An 18,684-nucleotide genomic window follows, 5' to 3' on the forward strand; every position below is an offset into this window, starting at 1 on the left:
GTGGTTATAAATATTGAACCCAATTATGTAAGAGAAGTTTGTTTGTTCTAGTCACAAGACTAGGCATAGTTGTAGGAATGAAAGAAAGTATTCATATCCCACTAATGATTCAGGCCAGTTCTGACATTGATATTGTGTATGAAAAGCGCAAATGTTGATCTCTGCCCAGTGACTAAAAATGCCAATCAGATTTCTGTGTTGTTGCCTTAAAATACAAAAGTGTGTTGTCTTTATCAAGTCTGGTATGGACTCATGAAACCAAAGAGGAGTTTGGTTTACATAAAGCTGCTTTTCTAATATAATTAAATAAATTTTTAAAACAATTTTTAAGTGCTTTGTAAATTAAAAATAATTTGGAAAAAAATCCTGTAAAAATGCAAATTGCTTGTCATTTGAAGAATGGCGAACAGAATGTATCTGAGGAGGCTGTAAGTTGGAATCTAATCATGAAGTCTATACAAAGCCACATTTGATCACACTGTTTTGCATGTAATTGACTTTTCATACTTTAAGAGGAAAAGTGATTTGGATCGCCTTACTTTTCTTAATTTTTTTTTAAATTTTACAATATTCTTTTCAAGTTATGTTCAATTTTTTTTAATTTTTATTTTTCATATATAATCTTCATGTTTCTGAATATAGTTCTATATTTTAATGTCATCTGAAACCTGACTATTAAGCTTTATTGCTCAATGAAGTATGAGCTTCTTTGCTCTATCAGTCAAAACCCTTCATACCCAGACTTAACATCACCCTGCCTTCTATCCATACTTAACTTGAGGGGTTACATGTTTGTGTACATACACAGGGATACGTGTTTAACCCACTCTCTTAGGGTTGTTTTTTTTTGTTTCAGTGCTTCACTCTGCTGGAAATGCACCTGCTTTTTTCTTTACATTTGTCCAAATCTTCCTGCTTTCAAGGAGACCCATTTTTATGAAGATTTTCTAAATCACAAGTCATCAACCCACACACATACCCCCACACAGACACACCATGCAGAATCTTACCATTCATTTTACTTGCCACTTTTCTACCTTTTATTGGACTTCTGTCTTTCCCGCCCCTTATTAGAGAGACCTTTGTTTCTGTTATCCTTGTATTCTGAACAACACTGGTGTTACCATTATTTACATTCATTATCATTATCTTTACTACTCATATTTTAACTTTAAATGGTGGTAAATAAATAATTGTAAAACAGGAAACTTGGCAGATTTTAGAAGCATAGTGTTTAGGTAAGCGTGGAGCATTATTTACCTCTGTTTATGGTAGAAGAGATGATATAATGGAAGAAGAAAAATGGAATTTTTACTCAAAACATGACAGATGAAATGTTACAGATACATATAATGCTTGTGGTGTCTGTTTTGCCTTAATCCAGCAATTTATCATATTCTCTGTTCCTTACTTTCTCTCTTCATTTGTCTTTGCACTTATCTTTGAGGTCATTATGTGTTTGATAAGTATATATAACAGAAATCAAGTCTGCTCCTTTTGATCTTGGTCCATCTTATATGTCCTTTATAATCTCTTCCCTAAAGACAGAATTGTCAATGCTGATCTAGTATTAATAGCTGTGAAATACAGTGATTGTGCAAAGCACATGGCATATAGCTAACCAAGTTGTTACTAAAGGGCTGAATAGAAAATGATCTTTTCAGGATTTTTTTTCTCCTTGAAATGCTTAGAGAGGACAATACTAATGTTCATTAAAACACTTTAATGTAGTTTTCATTTTTAAAATTGAGTCTTTTGAAAGATACATGGGGGGATTTTTAACAAGGTGGAATTATATACACTTATAACCAGACTTATGCATTATCACCAAGGATTGTGCCTGTAGTTAACTTTACATCTGGCTTAAAATATAAAATTACAGTCAAGTGTAAAATAGTCACTAATACCTTAACAGCATATTTCCTTATCTCCTTGGTGTCAGTTGGCACATGGTCTCGGTCAATATAAATGAAAAGTAGGGATGCCTGGGTAGCTTATTCAGTTAAGTTTCCAGCTCTTGATTTTGGCTCAGGTCATGATTTTGGGGTTGTGAGGTGGAGGCCTGTATAGGGCTCCGAGGTGGGCATGGAGGCTGTTTAAAATTCTCTCTCTCCCTCTCCCCTTATCCCCATTTGGGCACGCACACTCTCTCTCTCAAATAAGTACTCTCGGTGATGGGTATTAAGGAGGGCATGGACTGCATGAAGTACTCAATGTGGTGCATAAACAATCTTGGAACACTGAAAATTATAAAATTAAATTAAGATATTAAAAAAAGAGAGGGAAACTTCTCTACAGATAGAAATTTCCTTTATAATAAATGCAAATTTACTTTACCAAAGGGAAAAATACACACACACACACACACACACACACACACACACACACGTAAATATCTCCTAAGGAAGTAATAATGAATTTAGGTGATGGTCACTGTTTCACTGCTGGTGAAATTCTAATGGATGGGTCAAGATGGCAGTACCTGAACCTACCAGATGTATTTTCCAGCTTAATTTTATTTTTTCACAGTTTTCAAAAATGTGAAGGGACAGTGCAGTGAATACCTGTTTACCTACCCCTTCACTTAAAATTACTAGTTTATATTTTACCCCATTGCTTTATCTTTGAATATATCTATATTCTTTTTCTCCTCAAACACTCTAAGAATAAATTATACATATCATAAAATGCCTATCAGAGTATTTGAAATACTCCAAATGAGTGTGGTATAGTTATCCCACTTAAGCAATTTAATGTTGATAAAATACTGTTACCGAAATATATTCCACCTTCATCTTTCCCCACTTGTTTCAGTAATGTCTCTTTCAGTTATTTTTCTTATATCCTAGATACAATCTAGGTCATGCATGGCATTTAGTTATTATTTTAAAATCCTTTAATCTGGGACTTACCAGCCTGCCTGTTGTAATCTTCCAGGACACTGATATTTTAAAGAGTCTAGGCAGGTTACTTTGCATTTTGCCTCTGAGTTTGGATTTATCTGGTTGTCATGTCATGATCTAAGTGGTCAATCCATTTTTTTTTTTAACTTAAGTAGGGGAATGTTTGAACATGTACGAAGACCGAAAAACAGTGTAATGTACCTAGCTAGCATACATTGTTAAGCTTTACCCGTCACCAGTGCTTGGCTGACTTCATTTTATTTGTAACTTCCTACTTCCCGGATTATGTGAAGACCAATCATAGATTTAGATCCTTTCAGGCAGAAATATTTCCACATTTAGGTCCAGTATTTAAGGTCTCTTTTTAAAAAAAATTCTTATTTATATATTTGAGAGAGAGTGTGTGAGAGAGCATGAGAGGGGAGAAGGTCAGAAGGAGAACAGATTCCCTGCGGAGCTGGGAGTCCTGTGTGGGACTCCATCATGGGACTCCGGGATCATGACCCTGAGCCGAAGGCAGTTGCTTAACCAACTGAGCCACCCAGGTGCCCTTAAGGTCTCTTTTTAAAAAGAAAAAACATAACCACAGTACAGGTCTATTACCTTAACCAAAACAAAACCACAAACAGAAAGAACTACCTGACAGAAGTGTATTGTACCATCTTGAAGTATTCCTGTCAGAAGACCTGGCTTCAGTCTGATGACCTATCAGTCGACTAGTTCTATCTTGTATATCAGTTGACTAGAAATACAGAGGTGAGACCAGCAGGTTAAATAACACAAGTTGGAGGTGCAGTCAGCAAAATCCAGAGTGTGAGGCTTCTACAGGACAGTGACCCAAAAATAATAAAATGTAAAGGAAGCAAACAGTGAACTCGTGGATTGAAAAAGACTTAAGAGACATATCAACCAAATTTAATGTGTGGTCCTTTTATGAATCCTGATTGAAACAAACTATTTAAAAAGGCAAGAAAAGATGGACAGGTTGGGGGAATTGGAATGCTAATAGGCTATTTGGTGATATTAAAGAATTACTTTTCAAACTGTGACAGCAGCTTTGCCGTTAAGGTTTTTTAATGTGCTTACCGATTAGAGGTACGTACTGAAACATTTATGCATTAAGTGATAGCTGGGGTTTGATTCACAGTGACATGAGGATTTGTTCATTATGTATTTTCTCTACCATTGTATGTCTTTGAAATTTTACCAAATAAAAAAATTGAAGGTGGGCGCCTGGGTGGCTCAGTTGGTTAAGCAACTGCCTTTGGCTCAGGTCATGATCCTGGAGTCCGGGGATCGAGTCCCACAGCGGGCTCCTTGCTCTGCGGGGAGTCTGCTTCTCCTGCTGACCTCTCTACTCTCATTCTCTCTCTCTCTCTCTCTCTCTCAAATAAATAAATAAAATCTTAAAAAAAAAAAAAAAAGATTGAAGGTAAAGGCTAAGAAAATTTGTTTCAGAAATTTATAATGCATGTAACTATTATTCCTGTTCATTATTACCATATTTCCCTGATATCAGTCTCCTTCATTAGCATAATAAATATGTACAGTACTTTTTTTTTTTAGTGGTTTGCAAGACTTAATTTTTCATTTTTGTCCCGTTTTTAAGGTAATGAGCATGGTGTCAGGATTTGCACCATTAATTTCTGCTGGTATCTTTTCAGCCACTCTTTCTTCTGCATTAGCATCCCTTGTGAGTGCTCCCAAAATATTTCAGGTAGGTATTTTCATATTACAGATGTTATTGAAGGGTAATTTTTGATAGCACATTTCAATTTGGGATTATTTTTTCAAATCCTTTGTTTACCTCTACAACCTCATATGTGTATATGACTTATACACACATATCTCAAGCCAGATGTTTAACTTTGTGTGTTTGAATGTGAATGTTTCTATTTTTATAAACTTTAGTGCATTAACCTACTGTCAGGATGTAATCCTTGAGTTGTCTTTCTGGAAGTAGTGATGGGTTTTTGGTTTTTTTTTTGACATACTCTCTTTGCTAATTTTTTCTGTTGTCTTACCAAGATTAATGAATGCATTCCAAGCATAAATCAGAAGAATTAAAGGATCTTGTCCCTCTTAGCAGTATGTCAGCCTTTATGTTTTACTTTACAGATATTTGAATGCCTACTATATCCCACATGTTCTGTTAACTACTTAGGGTAGAAAGTTGCATAAGGTAGACATTATCTCCCTTTAATCAATATGATATAAATAGCTAATACTGAACAGGAAATACTTATTTTTACTAAGTCCAAAAAAGAAACATTGATTCTGCAGCCTTGTTCTTAATATTGAAGTTGTAGCCAGTCAGTACATAAATGTAGAATATATTTCTTTAAACAGTTCTTAGTAAAGTTTTAAGAAAAGTGGTTAAGTTTATAATTGGGATTTTTATATGCTTTAAATCTAGGATTCAGACTTTTTTTTCTTAATGTAGGTCATACTTATGTCACCCTAAGTTTTCAGATTTTTTAAATTTTTTTTTTTGCATGGAAGAATTTTAGTGTGAGGGTAGGGTTAGGCAGATAAAAACTTCAGTGGTGTTCTGAACCAGCCACCTTTTGATGCATGAAATACATGGTCTCCTTTACAGATTGTAGGTAAAGCAGTGTCATCCAAGGGGAAGAAAGAGAACCAAGAATTAGGAACTTGTGTTCTATTCCTGAATAACCTATCAAAACTGTAAGAAATATGTACAGCTAATTGCATTCTGTTTCCTTCTAATATTGACATTTCTTCCCTAGGCCCTTTGTAAGGACAACATCTACCCAGCTTTCCAGATGTTTGCTAAAGGTTACGGGAAAAATAATGAACCTCTTCGTGGCTACATCTTAACATTCTTAATTGCCCTTGGATTCATCTTAATTGGTTAGTCATATACATGGCGTGCTAATAGAAAACCTTACTTTGCTTACTAAATGAAGTTAGTTTCTTTGTGATCAATTTAAAGAGCATATAGAAAATCCTGCAAATAATACTGCTCAGTAAATATTTGCTCAAATTATTGCTGTCATTAAAGCCTCATGAGAGGGAACTCCTAGGTTCTTGTCCCTGAAACAAATGAGATAATAGCATAAGGGAAAAGATTTCAGGTCCCCCTTCTGAAGGTATAGACTTCAGTAATCTAGTTTTGGGCACTTTTGCCTCTGATCGCAAGTGAACTAAATGGGTCTTCATTGGTAAAGATGACAGTGGGCTTTTATTAAATGTCTGATGATACCACCATGTGTGGAAACTAACTCTCATGTAATGTTGCTAGGTATCTATTTGGTAAGGCTACTCTGGGAGAACAGATTAGCATGTTGAGTTAAGTTTCTCACAATCCAGCAATTCTCTTTAGGAATATTTACCCTAGGGAAACTTGAATATATACCCAAGGAGCCATGCAACAATGTTCCTAGTGCCATTAATTATAATAGTGAAAAATGGAATACCTACTAGCAAAAGAATGAAACTGCAGAATAATATTCAGGAGTAAAAAAAAATGAATAAAATTGATTTTCATATATCAATATGAATGAATCTCCAGTATAACAAATGCATCAAGTCAAGTTGTAGAATAATAAATATAGTGATATTATTTGTCTGACTTTTAAAATACCCAAAACAGAACTGCCTAATGCTTGTGAACTATATGTATTTAGTAAAACTGTGTAGTACCATTGGAAAAAAATATACCAACTTTGGAAGAATGGGGTATAAAGGGTTTCAACTGTGGACCCAAGGTTAGATTCTTGAAAAGTAAAGTATACAAACTATATATGACAAAATATACGTATCCGTTAAGTCTGAATGCTGGATATTGGACTATTCCTTAGGCTGTCATCTAAAGGTTTAAAATAATTTCATTTTTTAAAAAGTCAAAAAGTAACACCTCGTGTTTCTTTTGCAGCTGAGCTGAATGTTATTGCTCCAATTATCTCTAACTTCTTCCTTGCATCATATGCATTGATCAATTTTTCGGTGTTCCATGCATCACTTGCAAAATCTCCAGGTGATTTTACGTTTTTTAAAAAATTTTGTAAATGCACCAATGTCTTTGATTTTAAAGAAAATAAGACTTTAACACATTTTTTAAAAAAGATTTTATTTATTTATTTGACAGAGAGAGATCACAAATTTATTTATTTGACAGAGAGAGATCACAGGCAGGGAAGAAAGGGGGAAGCAGGCTCCCTGCTGAGCAGAGAGCTGGATGCAGGCCTGGATTCCAGGACCCTGAGATCATGACCTGAGCCCAAGGCAGAGTCTCAACCCTCTGAGCCACCCAGGCACCCCAACTTTAACGCATTTTAAAAGATGGTATTGTGAATAAATGAAACAAGATGGGATTGGGAGGGAGACAAACCATAAGTGACTCTTAATCTCACAAAACAAACTGAGGATTGCTGGGGGGGGGGGGGGGGCTGGGAGAAGGGGAGTAGGGTTATGGACATTGGGGAGGGTATGTGCTATGGTGAGTGCTGTGAAGTGTGTAAACCTGGCGATTCACAGACCTGTACCCCAGGGGATAAAAATATGTTTATAAAAAAATAAAAAATTTAAAATTAAAAAAAAAAAAGATGGTATTGTGAGTGTTTAGCCCATTAATGCTCAGTCAGCCTTCACAGATGAGTCAAATTTAGTGAGTTTTCAAAGATCTCTTTATCATGAAGTTTCCTAGTAATATACTGTTTCTTGTCTTCGAAGCATGTAAGAACATTAATCTCAAATTCTAACACTTTGAAAGAATTATTGTGCTTTTCTTTCCCTGTTTTTGTTTATTTAGCTGATTTCTGTTTAGGTTTTAAGAACATTATAATGGTATAGCTAAGAAAAATATTTTCTTAGCTATATTTTCCTGCCCAGAAAAATATTTTCAACACAATAAGTTCTATGGAGTTCTATTATAAAGGGTCACTTGCAACTGAAAAAGTGCCTCTTATACTTTTATTGATGGCTTTTTGTTACAAACCATGACAACAGTTGGATACCAGGGAAAGAATTGAAGGAACAAAAGCACTTTTCGTTCTAGGGACCTAAAAACTTCTCAGAACTTTAAGAATATAAATTTTAGAAGTGTATGTGTGGCTGTAAAAAGCAGCAGAAGGGATACTTGTTCTGGCCTCTTCTTTATCTTGGCTCTATTAATATGAGTATCCTGGTTGTGATATTACAGTATCCTTTTGCAAGATATTATCATTGAGAGAAATTCGGTAAAAGGTCCCCAGAATTTTCCTGGATTCTTTCTCATAGCTTTGTGTGAAACTTAATTTAAAAAAAAGAATATGAAATATATTAAATTATGATTTAAAAATATTTTTGGCTCTGAAATAAAAATTTTAAAACGTGGTCTTCAGCATTTTTTTTTCTTAGAGTGAACTTAATTCTTAAATACTTAACCAAAGGTAAGTTTCTATATTTAACTGTTAATTTTTCTAGCAGGTAGGTCAACTTCTAACAATTTTCAAGAACATTCTGTTTGAACTCTCTTGTATATTCATTAGAATATAGATATGTCTTCTGGTAAAATCCAGAACATAAAGCTACACTATTAAGGGCTAGATTTGAAAACTTCTTTCAGTCTTTTGTAGTTTTTAACCATTCATTAAGATAGTTTGATTTAAACTTTTTTTTTTTTGATGAAGAATTTATTGAATACAGAAACTAGTAATATAGAATAAAACAGAAGTAAACAGATGGGCTCTCTTCTTGGCCTTCAGATCTTGGGCTTAGTAATGCCCTATGGCTTTACTGTTACACATTATCCTTATACTTACTATTTAAAGTGACCACAAAGAAAGTTATTTTGTGCATACATATGTACCACTGTCTAAAGCAGATAAGGTATCTGAGTGACTTTGATGTATCTGTTTTATTTGTGACCGTTAGGGTGGCGTCCTGCATTCAAATACTACAACATGTGGATATCACTTCTTGGAGCGATTCTTTGCTGCATAGTGATGTTTGTTATTAACTGGTGGGCTGCATTGCTAACATATGTAATAGTCCTTGGGCTGTATATTTATGTTACCTACAAAAAACCAGGTGAGTAGTTTTTCACATTTATTATTTCAAGCTAGAAAACATCTAGAAGTTCTTTGTTATTTTATATCGAAGCATCATCTTTTGTGTACTTGAAAGGTGCTTTATAAAACCTAAAATGCTTCATTTCCAAATACATATCATTTTAGGGAAATAACTTTATTCTCTGGAATGCCTACTTACCTGTAAATTAGACTTAACTAATCCTACTTACAGAAAAATGACACATTTGCATTATTAACATGCAGGTGGCCCTCAATATACCTAAAAAAATTTTTTTTGAAGGGTTAGACTTAATGAAATAGCTCCTGTAGTAACTGTTAGTCTCATAAATATGTGTTACTACTGTAGTCTTAGTACCTGCTGTATAGTAAGTACCATAGAATTTACAGTATATTAGAAAGAAGATTTGACAAAGGTGGATTTTTTTGTTTTTATTTTGTTTTAAAGATTTTATTTATTAATTTATTTGTCAGAAAGAGAGAGCACACAAGCAGGCAGAGAGGCAGGCAGAGGTGGAGAGAAAGGCAATCTCCCCGCCAAGCAAGGCGCCTGATGTGGGACTCCATCCCAGGACCCCGGGATCGTGACCTGAGCGGAAGGCAGTGGGCTAAACCCACTGAGCCACCCAGGCCTCCCGACAAAGGTGTTTTTAACTGGGAAATAGTTAAAGATTACCCAGAAGTTGTCACACTGATAACTATTGGGTCTATCTCCACATAAGACGATGACACTTGGGTATGTTGATCCAGTGTAGTACGGTGACCTCTAACTCTGAGGGAAGAACCAGTAAAAAAGGTTTGACAAATTTGGGCCCCAAAAGAAGAGTTCACATGTTGCCATGTGAAATTGTGAGGAAGCATTTTGTAATCCAGATATGAGGTTTTGGATAAGAGTGCTGGCCTTAGAAATGAAATGGACAAAGAAGGTAATGTTTTAACCATCTTAAAAACAATTATTTCTCTAAAATAACAGATGTCTAAAATCATATTTGGTGTCCAGGCTGTTTATTCAATACAGAATGAAATTTGTCTGTACAAATAACTTATACGGTTATGTACTATAAATGGTCCTTTCAGAGTTTTGAAATCTTTCAGAGATCTGCCTCTTTCTTGTTAGATGTCTGGCTATATTTGTAATAATTTAAAAACTACTTGTGGTACTTTCTTTAGTTGCATGCCTGGCATGTGTGCAGCCTTGTCACCTTAGTTTTTTCTACATTTTACTTTAAAAGCAATTACAGTTCAGATTAGCATAGTGTCATGCTATAGTTCAGAGTACAGTGGTTTATTTTAGCAATTGATTTTTTTTTAATATATGAAAGCTCTGTTTACTTCTCTGTGTCTCAGATAGGTTCTTGATTGTTGGTTAATGTTGGTGTGTTGATACATGAACACTGTCTTCCCACAGATGTGAACTGGGGATCCTCTACACAAGCTCTGACTTACCTAAATGCACTGCAACATTCGATTCGTCTTTCGGGAGTGGAAGACCATGTGAAAAACTTTAGGTGAGCAGTAAGGTAGCATAGAATCATTGGTTGTATATGGTAGTCCATTCTTTACTTAACATTCAGTAACATTTTTGTGTGCTGCTATTTCATGAGAGGTTTCCTGAAAGCATAGATTATTTTTTGTTTTGGCTGGACTTTGGTTGGGCATTTTATTCAAAAACAAGGATGAGATTTTTTAGTTACAAAAAGTTGACAAAGAGGTGAATTATTTAACTTACAAAAATGTTACGAGATAAAAGTGTTAGAAGTCTCCCATTTGAAGGCTTTTAAGTGTCAGTGCTCACAAAGTGAATTGTTTCTTCCCTCTGCAGCCATCGAAGTTCTGTAAGTACTCTATAACTGCTAAGTAGAATCAAAGTTAATTTGCCATCAATGAAAACCTTTTGCTTTCCTTCGTTATAGGAATGGAAACATTGAAAAGAGATATTTTATTCCAAAATAACTTCTTAAATCTTTATCAGAATTACACATAAACATAGTTGAGAGAGAAGAAACTTGGGTTTGTCATGAAAATCTGTTGTGTCCCCCCTGTGACCTACCACAGGCAACCACTTTCAACTCTTCACTGATCCATTTAGTAATTACTTGATATTCTCAGACATTGTTATTGTTTCACTGTATTTTTGATGTTTTAGGCCTTATCTGTGCATGCCCTTCATCCGCATGTGGTGGCACACACATGCGCTCTTCCCTTTATCCCATCCTCACAGTATACTATTATGTCATTATTTTGATTAGGTCGTACTTCATATTTATATTTTTATAACTTTTTTAAATGATTCCCAGCTGATCCATGTAGTAAATTATGATTGTTTTTTCTTGTCTGTACACCTTCCTTGTTTCCTCTGGAGCCATTCTTTTCTTTTCGTAACTTTATATACATGAGCATCTCACCCTTCACCAAACTTCATGAAAGATGTTGTTTTCTGAGCTTCGTAGTTTCTGTTCTTTGAAGTCTTCTATTCACTGTTTCCTGTTTCTTTAATTTGGGTTCTTAGGTTTAGCTTGGTCTGAAGTAATTGTGGTCCATGGCCAGGGAAACTGCATTTATAGGTGGGGCTTGTCAGTAAAACCCTTACTGTAGATTAATGTGGTTTTACTGGTTCTTTGAGAAATTTAAGTCATCTTGAAGACTTTCGTTTTTTGTTTTTTGTTTTCATTTTTTGTTTTTTGTTTTTTTCTTAGATTGCCCAGAAAGAATATTCTAATATTCTGCTTGTTGATAAAAGTCCTGGCTACCAGAGTTCTTAGTCAGGTTGGAAAGGAGGTTGGGAGATCTCCAGATTCAGTGTGCAAATGTGTTCTCACTCCTCCCCTGATGAAAGTAGCTGCTTTTGCCTTTGGTTGTTGCTGGTATCTCACAGACCAGCAGACTTCTTTTTTCTCTTTTAATTAAAAAAAATGCTTTTAATTGAAGTATATTGACGTATAATACTGAATTAATTTTAGAGTCACCTGGCTGGCTCAATGAGTAGAGCATGATCTCAAGGTCATGAGTTCAAGACCCTCATTGGGCATAGAACTTACTTAAAAAAATAATGATAACAAGGTTTTTAAAAATTTTTAAAAATCTAAATCAGCTTTAGGTATACTACATAGTGATTTAACCATCACGTACATGATGAAGGTGCTCACCGTGATACATGTATTTTAATATTATCAGCTCTTCCCGGTGCTGTACTTTTCATCTCTGAGACTTAACGTTATAACTGGAAGTTTGTACCTCTTATTCCCTTCACCCATTTTGCTCATCTCCCTAATCCCTTTCCCTTTGGTGACGAGCAGTTTATATTTATGAGTCTGTTTCTCTCTTTGTTGTTGTTGTTGTATTAGTTTGTTCTCTATGATTCTCTTTCTCCCTTTGTTGCTGTTTATTTTCTCTTATGTTTTTAGTCATACGGTATTTGTCTTTCTCAGTCTGGCTTATCTTCCTTAGTATAATACCCTCTAGGTTCATTCATGTTGTTGCAAATGGCAAGATTTTATTATTTTTTATGAACAAGTAATATTCCATTGTATGTATATATACCACATATTTTTCATTCATTTATCTACCACTGGATACTTAGGTTTCCTCCGTATCTTGACTGTTGTAAACAACATTGCAATAAACATATGGGTACATTTATCTTTCCCAATTAGTGTTTTCATTTTCATCACCAAAATACACGATAGTAAAATTACAGGACCCTCTGGTACTCTCTCTTTAGTGTTTTGAGGAACCTCCAAACTGTTTTCGATAGTGACTGCACCAATTTTCATTCCCCAAACACCAGTGCATGAGGGCTCCCTTTGCTCTACATCCTCGCTTACTTTTTGTCTTTTTGGTACTAGCCATTCTGAGTATCAGGAGGTGATACCACGTTGTGATTTTGAGCCCTTTCTGGCAAATAAGCCCTAGCCTAACAATTGGGGGAGGACAGAGATACTTGTTCATCATAGGGATGGAAATGATTTGGTTCTGTTTAGTGGTTTCTTGTGCCGAGTTGAAACCACTGCTTCTGACTTTGGTCTCTTTAATACATGGCCCCTTCCTCTTCCGGAGGCACCTACCACCTCTAATTTGTAGGCATTTTGGTGATTTTTTTTTTAGGCATAAAATCAGGTAGCATCACAGCTTGCTCATAGATTTAGCCTCTTCTTGATTTGTTATATCCTTTCTTGTTCTACCATCTGCTTTCTGGCTTTCAGTATTTCTGTATTACTGTTCATATTTTTGTGGATTTTTGTGCCTTAAAAATCCCATTATACGATGGCGTTTTTTGAGGAAGGAGTTCAAATGAAACAGATGTCTTTGGTACTCATCATTTCTAATATATTTTGTACTATACATTTTGGCATGATACAACTATACCAAATTAAGCCTGTCTGGTATATTTACCATTTAGTAAAAATAGGGACTACAAGTTATTTAACTGTAGGACTAGGTTTGTTAAAGTGTAAGTTAAACTACCATTAAAATATACTAACTTATGCAGTGGCTCTACAAGACAGACATCACTGGTACATGATAGTCCAGAGACATATGTGTGGCTTATGGCCGGCACACTTGCTGCACTGGCTCATTCAGGCCCCACATTTCTTGCATCTTGTCAGTCTGTCATTTCCTAGCAGATGTTTTTGTCCATGTGATCAAAGTCATCACCACATCCATGGTGTAGCTTACAGGAAAGAGAAACAAAGTGTGAAGGGTAGCCTGCTTCCTTTTTAGAGGAAATGGATTGTAAGTCACTCAGAGTGTCAGTTGTAAGCTACCAAGAAGGTTAGAAATTATGTAATTTCTATGTGGGGAGCTATTTAACCTGCTAAAGCTCAGACGGGGAGACCGAGCAGACTGGGCTGTAGAGGATGATGTCGTGTTTGATTCTCCCAAGTCATTCTCCCAGACAGGGAGAATTCTTTTTCAGATAGCTTACTAAAATTCTGGATAGGTTAGTTTTTGTTCTGGTTTTGTTTTTTTGTTTTTTGGTTTTTTTTTTAAGATTTTATTTATTTATTTGACAGAGAGAGATCACAAGTAGGCAGAGGCGGGCAGAGAGAGAGAGAGGAAGAAGCAGTCTCCCCGCTGAGCAGAAGCCCGATGTAGGGCTTAATTCCAGGACCCCGGGATCATGACCTGTGCTGAAGGCAGAGGCTTTAACCCACTGAGCCACCCAGGAGCCCCTGGTTTTTTTCTTTCTTTCTTTTTTTTTTAATAGTATTTATTCAAGTTTTCATGCTTATTTTATGAGATTAGGACCTACCCTAAGATTTAATTTAGTGGTTAAATCAGAAATTTTAGTTTATTTGCCTTTTGTTAAAGTTTGTTTTAATAATATAAATTCTTGCTTTAAAGAATTTATGGTAATATTTGAACTTCTAAAATGGATACCTAAATATTTTTCATAAAATAACATTGATTTCCATTTCTTGTCAGCTAAAATCAAGAGTTAAGAATATGTGAAAGTCATACCACTGTTTTTTATCTACAAAGGCAATTCAATTTAGTTTTGATTTTCATCATAATTAAAATTAAAACTTTTACTTCAGATAAAAATCTTCAAATCAACTGTAGCTGATTTTTCTTATATGATGGCTGTCATGAAAATTAAGCTAGATTAGAGAGAGCTGATATTATGAAGTAGAAATCACTATTATGTGATCAGGCTAAGAAGGAAGGTGACCTGTTTGTACATGAAGAGAACGCCATATTCTTAGGAAGTTTTTTGAGTTCTGTGAAAGAACCTGGAATATTTTATTACCTTTAGACGGTGAAAAGTTGTTACATATATATATATTTTTTAAGATTTTATTTATTTATTTGACAGACAGAGAATCACAAGTAGGCAGAGAGGCAGTCAGAGAGAGAGAGGAAGAAGAAGTCTCCCTGCTGAGCCTAGAGCCTGATGTGGGGCTCCGTCCCAGGATGCTGGGATCATGACCTGAGCTGAAGGCTGAGGCTTTAATAACCACTGAGCCATCCAGGTGCCCCTACTGTTCTATTTCTTCTTGCAATACCTACCAGAATCTTGATATATTATATTACCTATTATTTTAGAAGCACATTTGGTATGATGTTTGTTCCAAGAAGTTTTGTTTTTGCATTTCTCATGTACTGATAAACCCTGGTTGAAAGTCCTCTTCTTTTGAGAATTCTGTGGTGTATTGTCCTGAAGACAGTTGCATAAAGGAGATTCTAGTGTAATAATAAATTCTTAAGAGAAGCAACTTAAAAACATGTCCATGTTATCAAAAATCTAAACTCCTCTAATTTTGTTTTATTTTTTAATCTTAAATTAGGCCACAGTGTCTTGTTATGACAGGTGCTCCAAATTCACGCCCAGCTTTACTTCATCTTGTTCATGATTTCACAAAAAATGTTGGTTTGATGATCTGTAGTCATGTACATATGGTAAGTGTTTGTATTGTTTTTTTATATTAAGGCATTTTTTGCTCTGTGTGTATAACTTGTAATTTGTGGGGCTTTCTGAGTATGAAGCAATTTGACAAGGTGGATCTGTTGAGTTTGGGGTTTTTTTGAAGTTAGTTATATACTTCAAAACATTCAAAATTTTCTAAGCAGTCTCAAAACCTCATTTTAGAAAAGACTTTAGAATTTTGGATCTTCATTCTTTTTCTTATTTAATATGAGATTTTACCAAACTACATTTTTCTTAAAAAATGGCTTGGCTAAGAAAAGTAGCTTCTTGGTAAGGAGTCTAAATGAAATACATTATATGCATTTTCTTACTAATATTTTTCATACTGTTCTGAGAACACAAGGAATGTTTACTACTAGAGGAAAAAAGAGGTTCAAGGAGGTAGATGAATTGTGGTAAATAGCTAACATCTAGTACGAAAGAAAAGCAGAGTGCTAAATTTCCAAGCTCGAACATTGTTAATTTCCTCTTCATTTGTGTTTTAACCATGAGTACTAACATTACTAAAAATAGTGGTAAACTTTTCACCCAAAAGTCATTTTCTATTTTTGGCATTTTGTCTATTGAGAAGAATTGCTAGATGATGGGTCACCTGTTCTGCATGAGAAATTGGAGTATTTGTCAAAAGAGCTTTTGTCCCAAACCGTTCTGTGCATCTTGTTAGAAATGTGTGTTGGATGCCCCATGTCTCAGCTCCTGCTAGAGTTGCCCTCTCACTTGTATAGACCCAAAGTCAAAGCCAGTCTGGCAGAGAACATGAAGACACTGGCTCCTGGTCCCCCATTAGGACTGGTGGAGTTTTTCAATTTGTCTCTAGGTTTGGTCAGTTCAGGTTGGGGTTTTGACCACAAGAAATTACAAATGAGGCAATTTTCCTCCTAGGAAAAACAAACTGTATTTTTCCTTTACTTTTTCATGAACAATCAAGGCGTATTCTTAAACCTACTTTTAGATTTTTACTTTATATACATTTGCATATAACACATTTTATGTGTTGCTTGCAAGGATCAAAATAGAATTCCAAGTTGAAAATCTCATTTCCTTAATTTTGTTCTTCATCATTTAACAGAAGTATGAAGGAAAAAATGCATTTATATTTTACAGCAAACTTGCCTTTTCAGTGATATTTTTAGGTTCCTCAAAATTAATAATGCAGACATTGGGGACAAACAATAAATTGGGAAACTTTTTGTAGAAAAACAGAAGGCTCTTACTTTTCTCCATTGATCTCTTCTCCATTTTCAATAATTTCTTATTTCTCTCATTTACTTAGTGTATTGCAAAACTTCCTATTTATGTTTCAGTGTGTATTTCTTCCTCTTCTCTTCTCTCTTTTCTTGGTGCCTCCTGTGCCTTAACTGTTCCATCAACCCTATCTTGTCATAATCTTCAGGGCTACAGAAAGAATTCATTGACATGGAAATGAAATGTTCTCTCCCATCCCCAAGGTTTAGGCACCTTATTTAAGCTAGTATAACAGGGTGATTTTCACAAATGTAGACTGCTTATCTCTCAGTTAAAGGCATTATTAATATTCTTATCCAAAAGGGCCCTCGAAGACAAGCCATGAAAGAGATGTCCATTGATCAAGCCAAATACCAGCGGTGGCTTATCAAAAACAAGATGAAAGCTTTTTATGCTCCAGTCCATGCAGATGATTTGAGAGAAGGTGCACAGTATTTAATGCAGGTAAATACATTACATCTTTCAAATAACAAAATTCAAGTTTTGTGTAAGCTTTTAAAACCTTTTGCATGCTAGGTGTCATTCTTCATATTAATAAAAATAGTGTATCTTTTAAAATATCTGTATTACTATTAAGATTTGTGTAATCTGAGTGCTTAAAGAACTACAGAGATAATGTGCTGTTGGTTGGCAGGGCAAAATCTATCTGGAAGTTATCTTAACCTATTTCCTTAAGATATTTCCCCGTCATTTTCCACTCTACCTCACTGGGGTTTTTTTAAGTGGTAAGTAATGGCAGTTCTTATGTAATTTTTTTTTTAATTTCTAGTTCCTTACTATATTTCTATTTATTTACTAAACTTAGACTTCACTTTCATTTTTGTGTATGACACAGTACTTACATGGGATTTGAAATTAGTCCTGGAGTTAAATGCTAGCACTGCCACTTCCTTATTATGATATTTTCTGAGCAAGTTACACATCTTCTTTGAAACTTAATTTCCTCAATCAGCCCTAAAGGTTGTGGGAAGAAATAAATGGGCTAAGATAGTGTTTGCTATCTTATTTTTGTAGGAATCCCTTTCTTCAAAGAAAGCTTATCTGGAAGCCCATTCACTTTGTTAAAGCAGAGGTGGGAGGCTCAGAGTGCTATCATCCGTGCTCCTTCTGTTTTGTTTTGTTTTTGTGTGTATGTGCGCGCCTGCCCCTTCTTTTTGAATGTTTCACATTTCTCACACTTGACAAGTACAGGGGTAAGAATATCTGAGGTGATCCTCAAGAATAATAAGGGTGGAAGTGGGCTTTCTGTGGCAGATAGAAAGCCTTATTGTAAACTACAGACACCACTTACAATACCACTTAAGACATAGTGGTATTGAAGTAGTGATAATTTAATTAATGGAATAAAACAGGAGAAATAAAACCACTTTTATAGGATATTTAATACATGATTGAGGTAGCATTAAATCCAGGATGGTCTGGGATAATGAATTATCCCTGTAAAAAAGTGATGTAACAGATCATTATAAAGACTATATAAAAACTATTTCTAGATGGATTAAGGACTCGAATATGAAAGGCAAATTTTTAAACTACTAGAAGAAAATACAGAATACTTCTGTGACTTGGAGTAGGGAAGAATTTTTTAAAATGAGACAGAGAAAGTTGAACTATGAAGAAGAGATAAGTATTCTTTAGTTAAAATTTAGAACTTTGTGCTTCTAAAAAAAAAAAAAACAAACCCATGAAAACAAAAATAGGAAACCACAGACCAGAGAGACAACACGTTACTAGGCCCAGAATATGTAAAGAAATCGTGTAAATCAGGAAGAGGGAAATATAGGAGCAAAAATAAAAGAAGAGGATACATAAATGGCAATGGATATATTAAAACAATACATTGTATTAATTGAAGTAATTAATGTACACGTAATTACATTATTAGAATGTATATGATGTATTAATATAATACAATACATGTTTACTCCATTAGACTGACTAGAGTTTGGTCTGCCACTTGAAAGTGTTAGGAGCAGTTAGAGCACTTGGAAATCTTGGCACTGCTATAATAACACAGATGGGACAACCGTTTGGGGCAGCAACCTGGCAGTGTCCTGCAAATTTGAAACTGTGG

At 34.9% G+C, this 18,684-nt stretch overlaps 1 protein-coding gene across 2 annotated transcripts in view; it reads left to right on the top strand.

The window, feature by feature from the left end:
• The window catches only part of SLC12A2 (solute carrier family 12 member 2), a 103,988-nt gene that overhangs the window by 58,496 nt on the left and 26,808 nt on the right, over positions 1-18,684 (top strand). For both annotated transcript variants that reach the window (XM_059174472.1, XM_059174473.1), the window contains exons 11-17: positions 4,513-4,620; positions 5,654-5,777; positions 6,802-6,903; positions 8,781-8,936; positions 10,344-10,443; positions 15,226-15,337; positions 16,914-17,054. In XM_059174472.1, the coding sequence (XP_059030455.1) occupies positions 4,513-4,620; positions 5,654-5,777; positions 6,802-6,903; positions 8,781-8,936; positions 10,344-10,443; positions 15,226-15,337; positions 16,914-17,054 (843 nt within the window). The remainder of the gene's footprint in view (positions 1-4,512; positions 4,621-5,653; positions 5,778-6,801; positions 6,904-8,780; positions 8,937-10,343; positions 10,444-15,225; positions 15,338-16,913; positions 17,055-18,684) is intronic.

The sequence above is a fragment of the Mustela lutreola genome, chromosome 5 (genome assembly GCF_030435805.1).
Source record: "Mustela lutreola isolate mMusLut2 chromosome 5, mMusLut2.pri, whole genome shotgun sequence".
NCBI lineage: Eukaryota > Metazoa > Chordata > Mammalia > Carnivora > Mustelidae > Mustela > Mustela lutreola.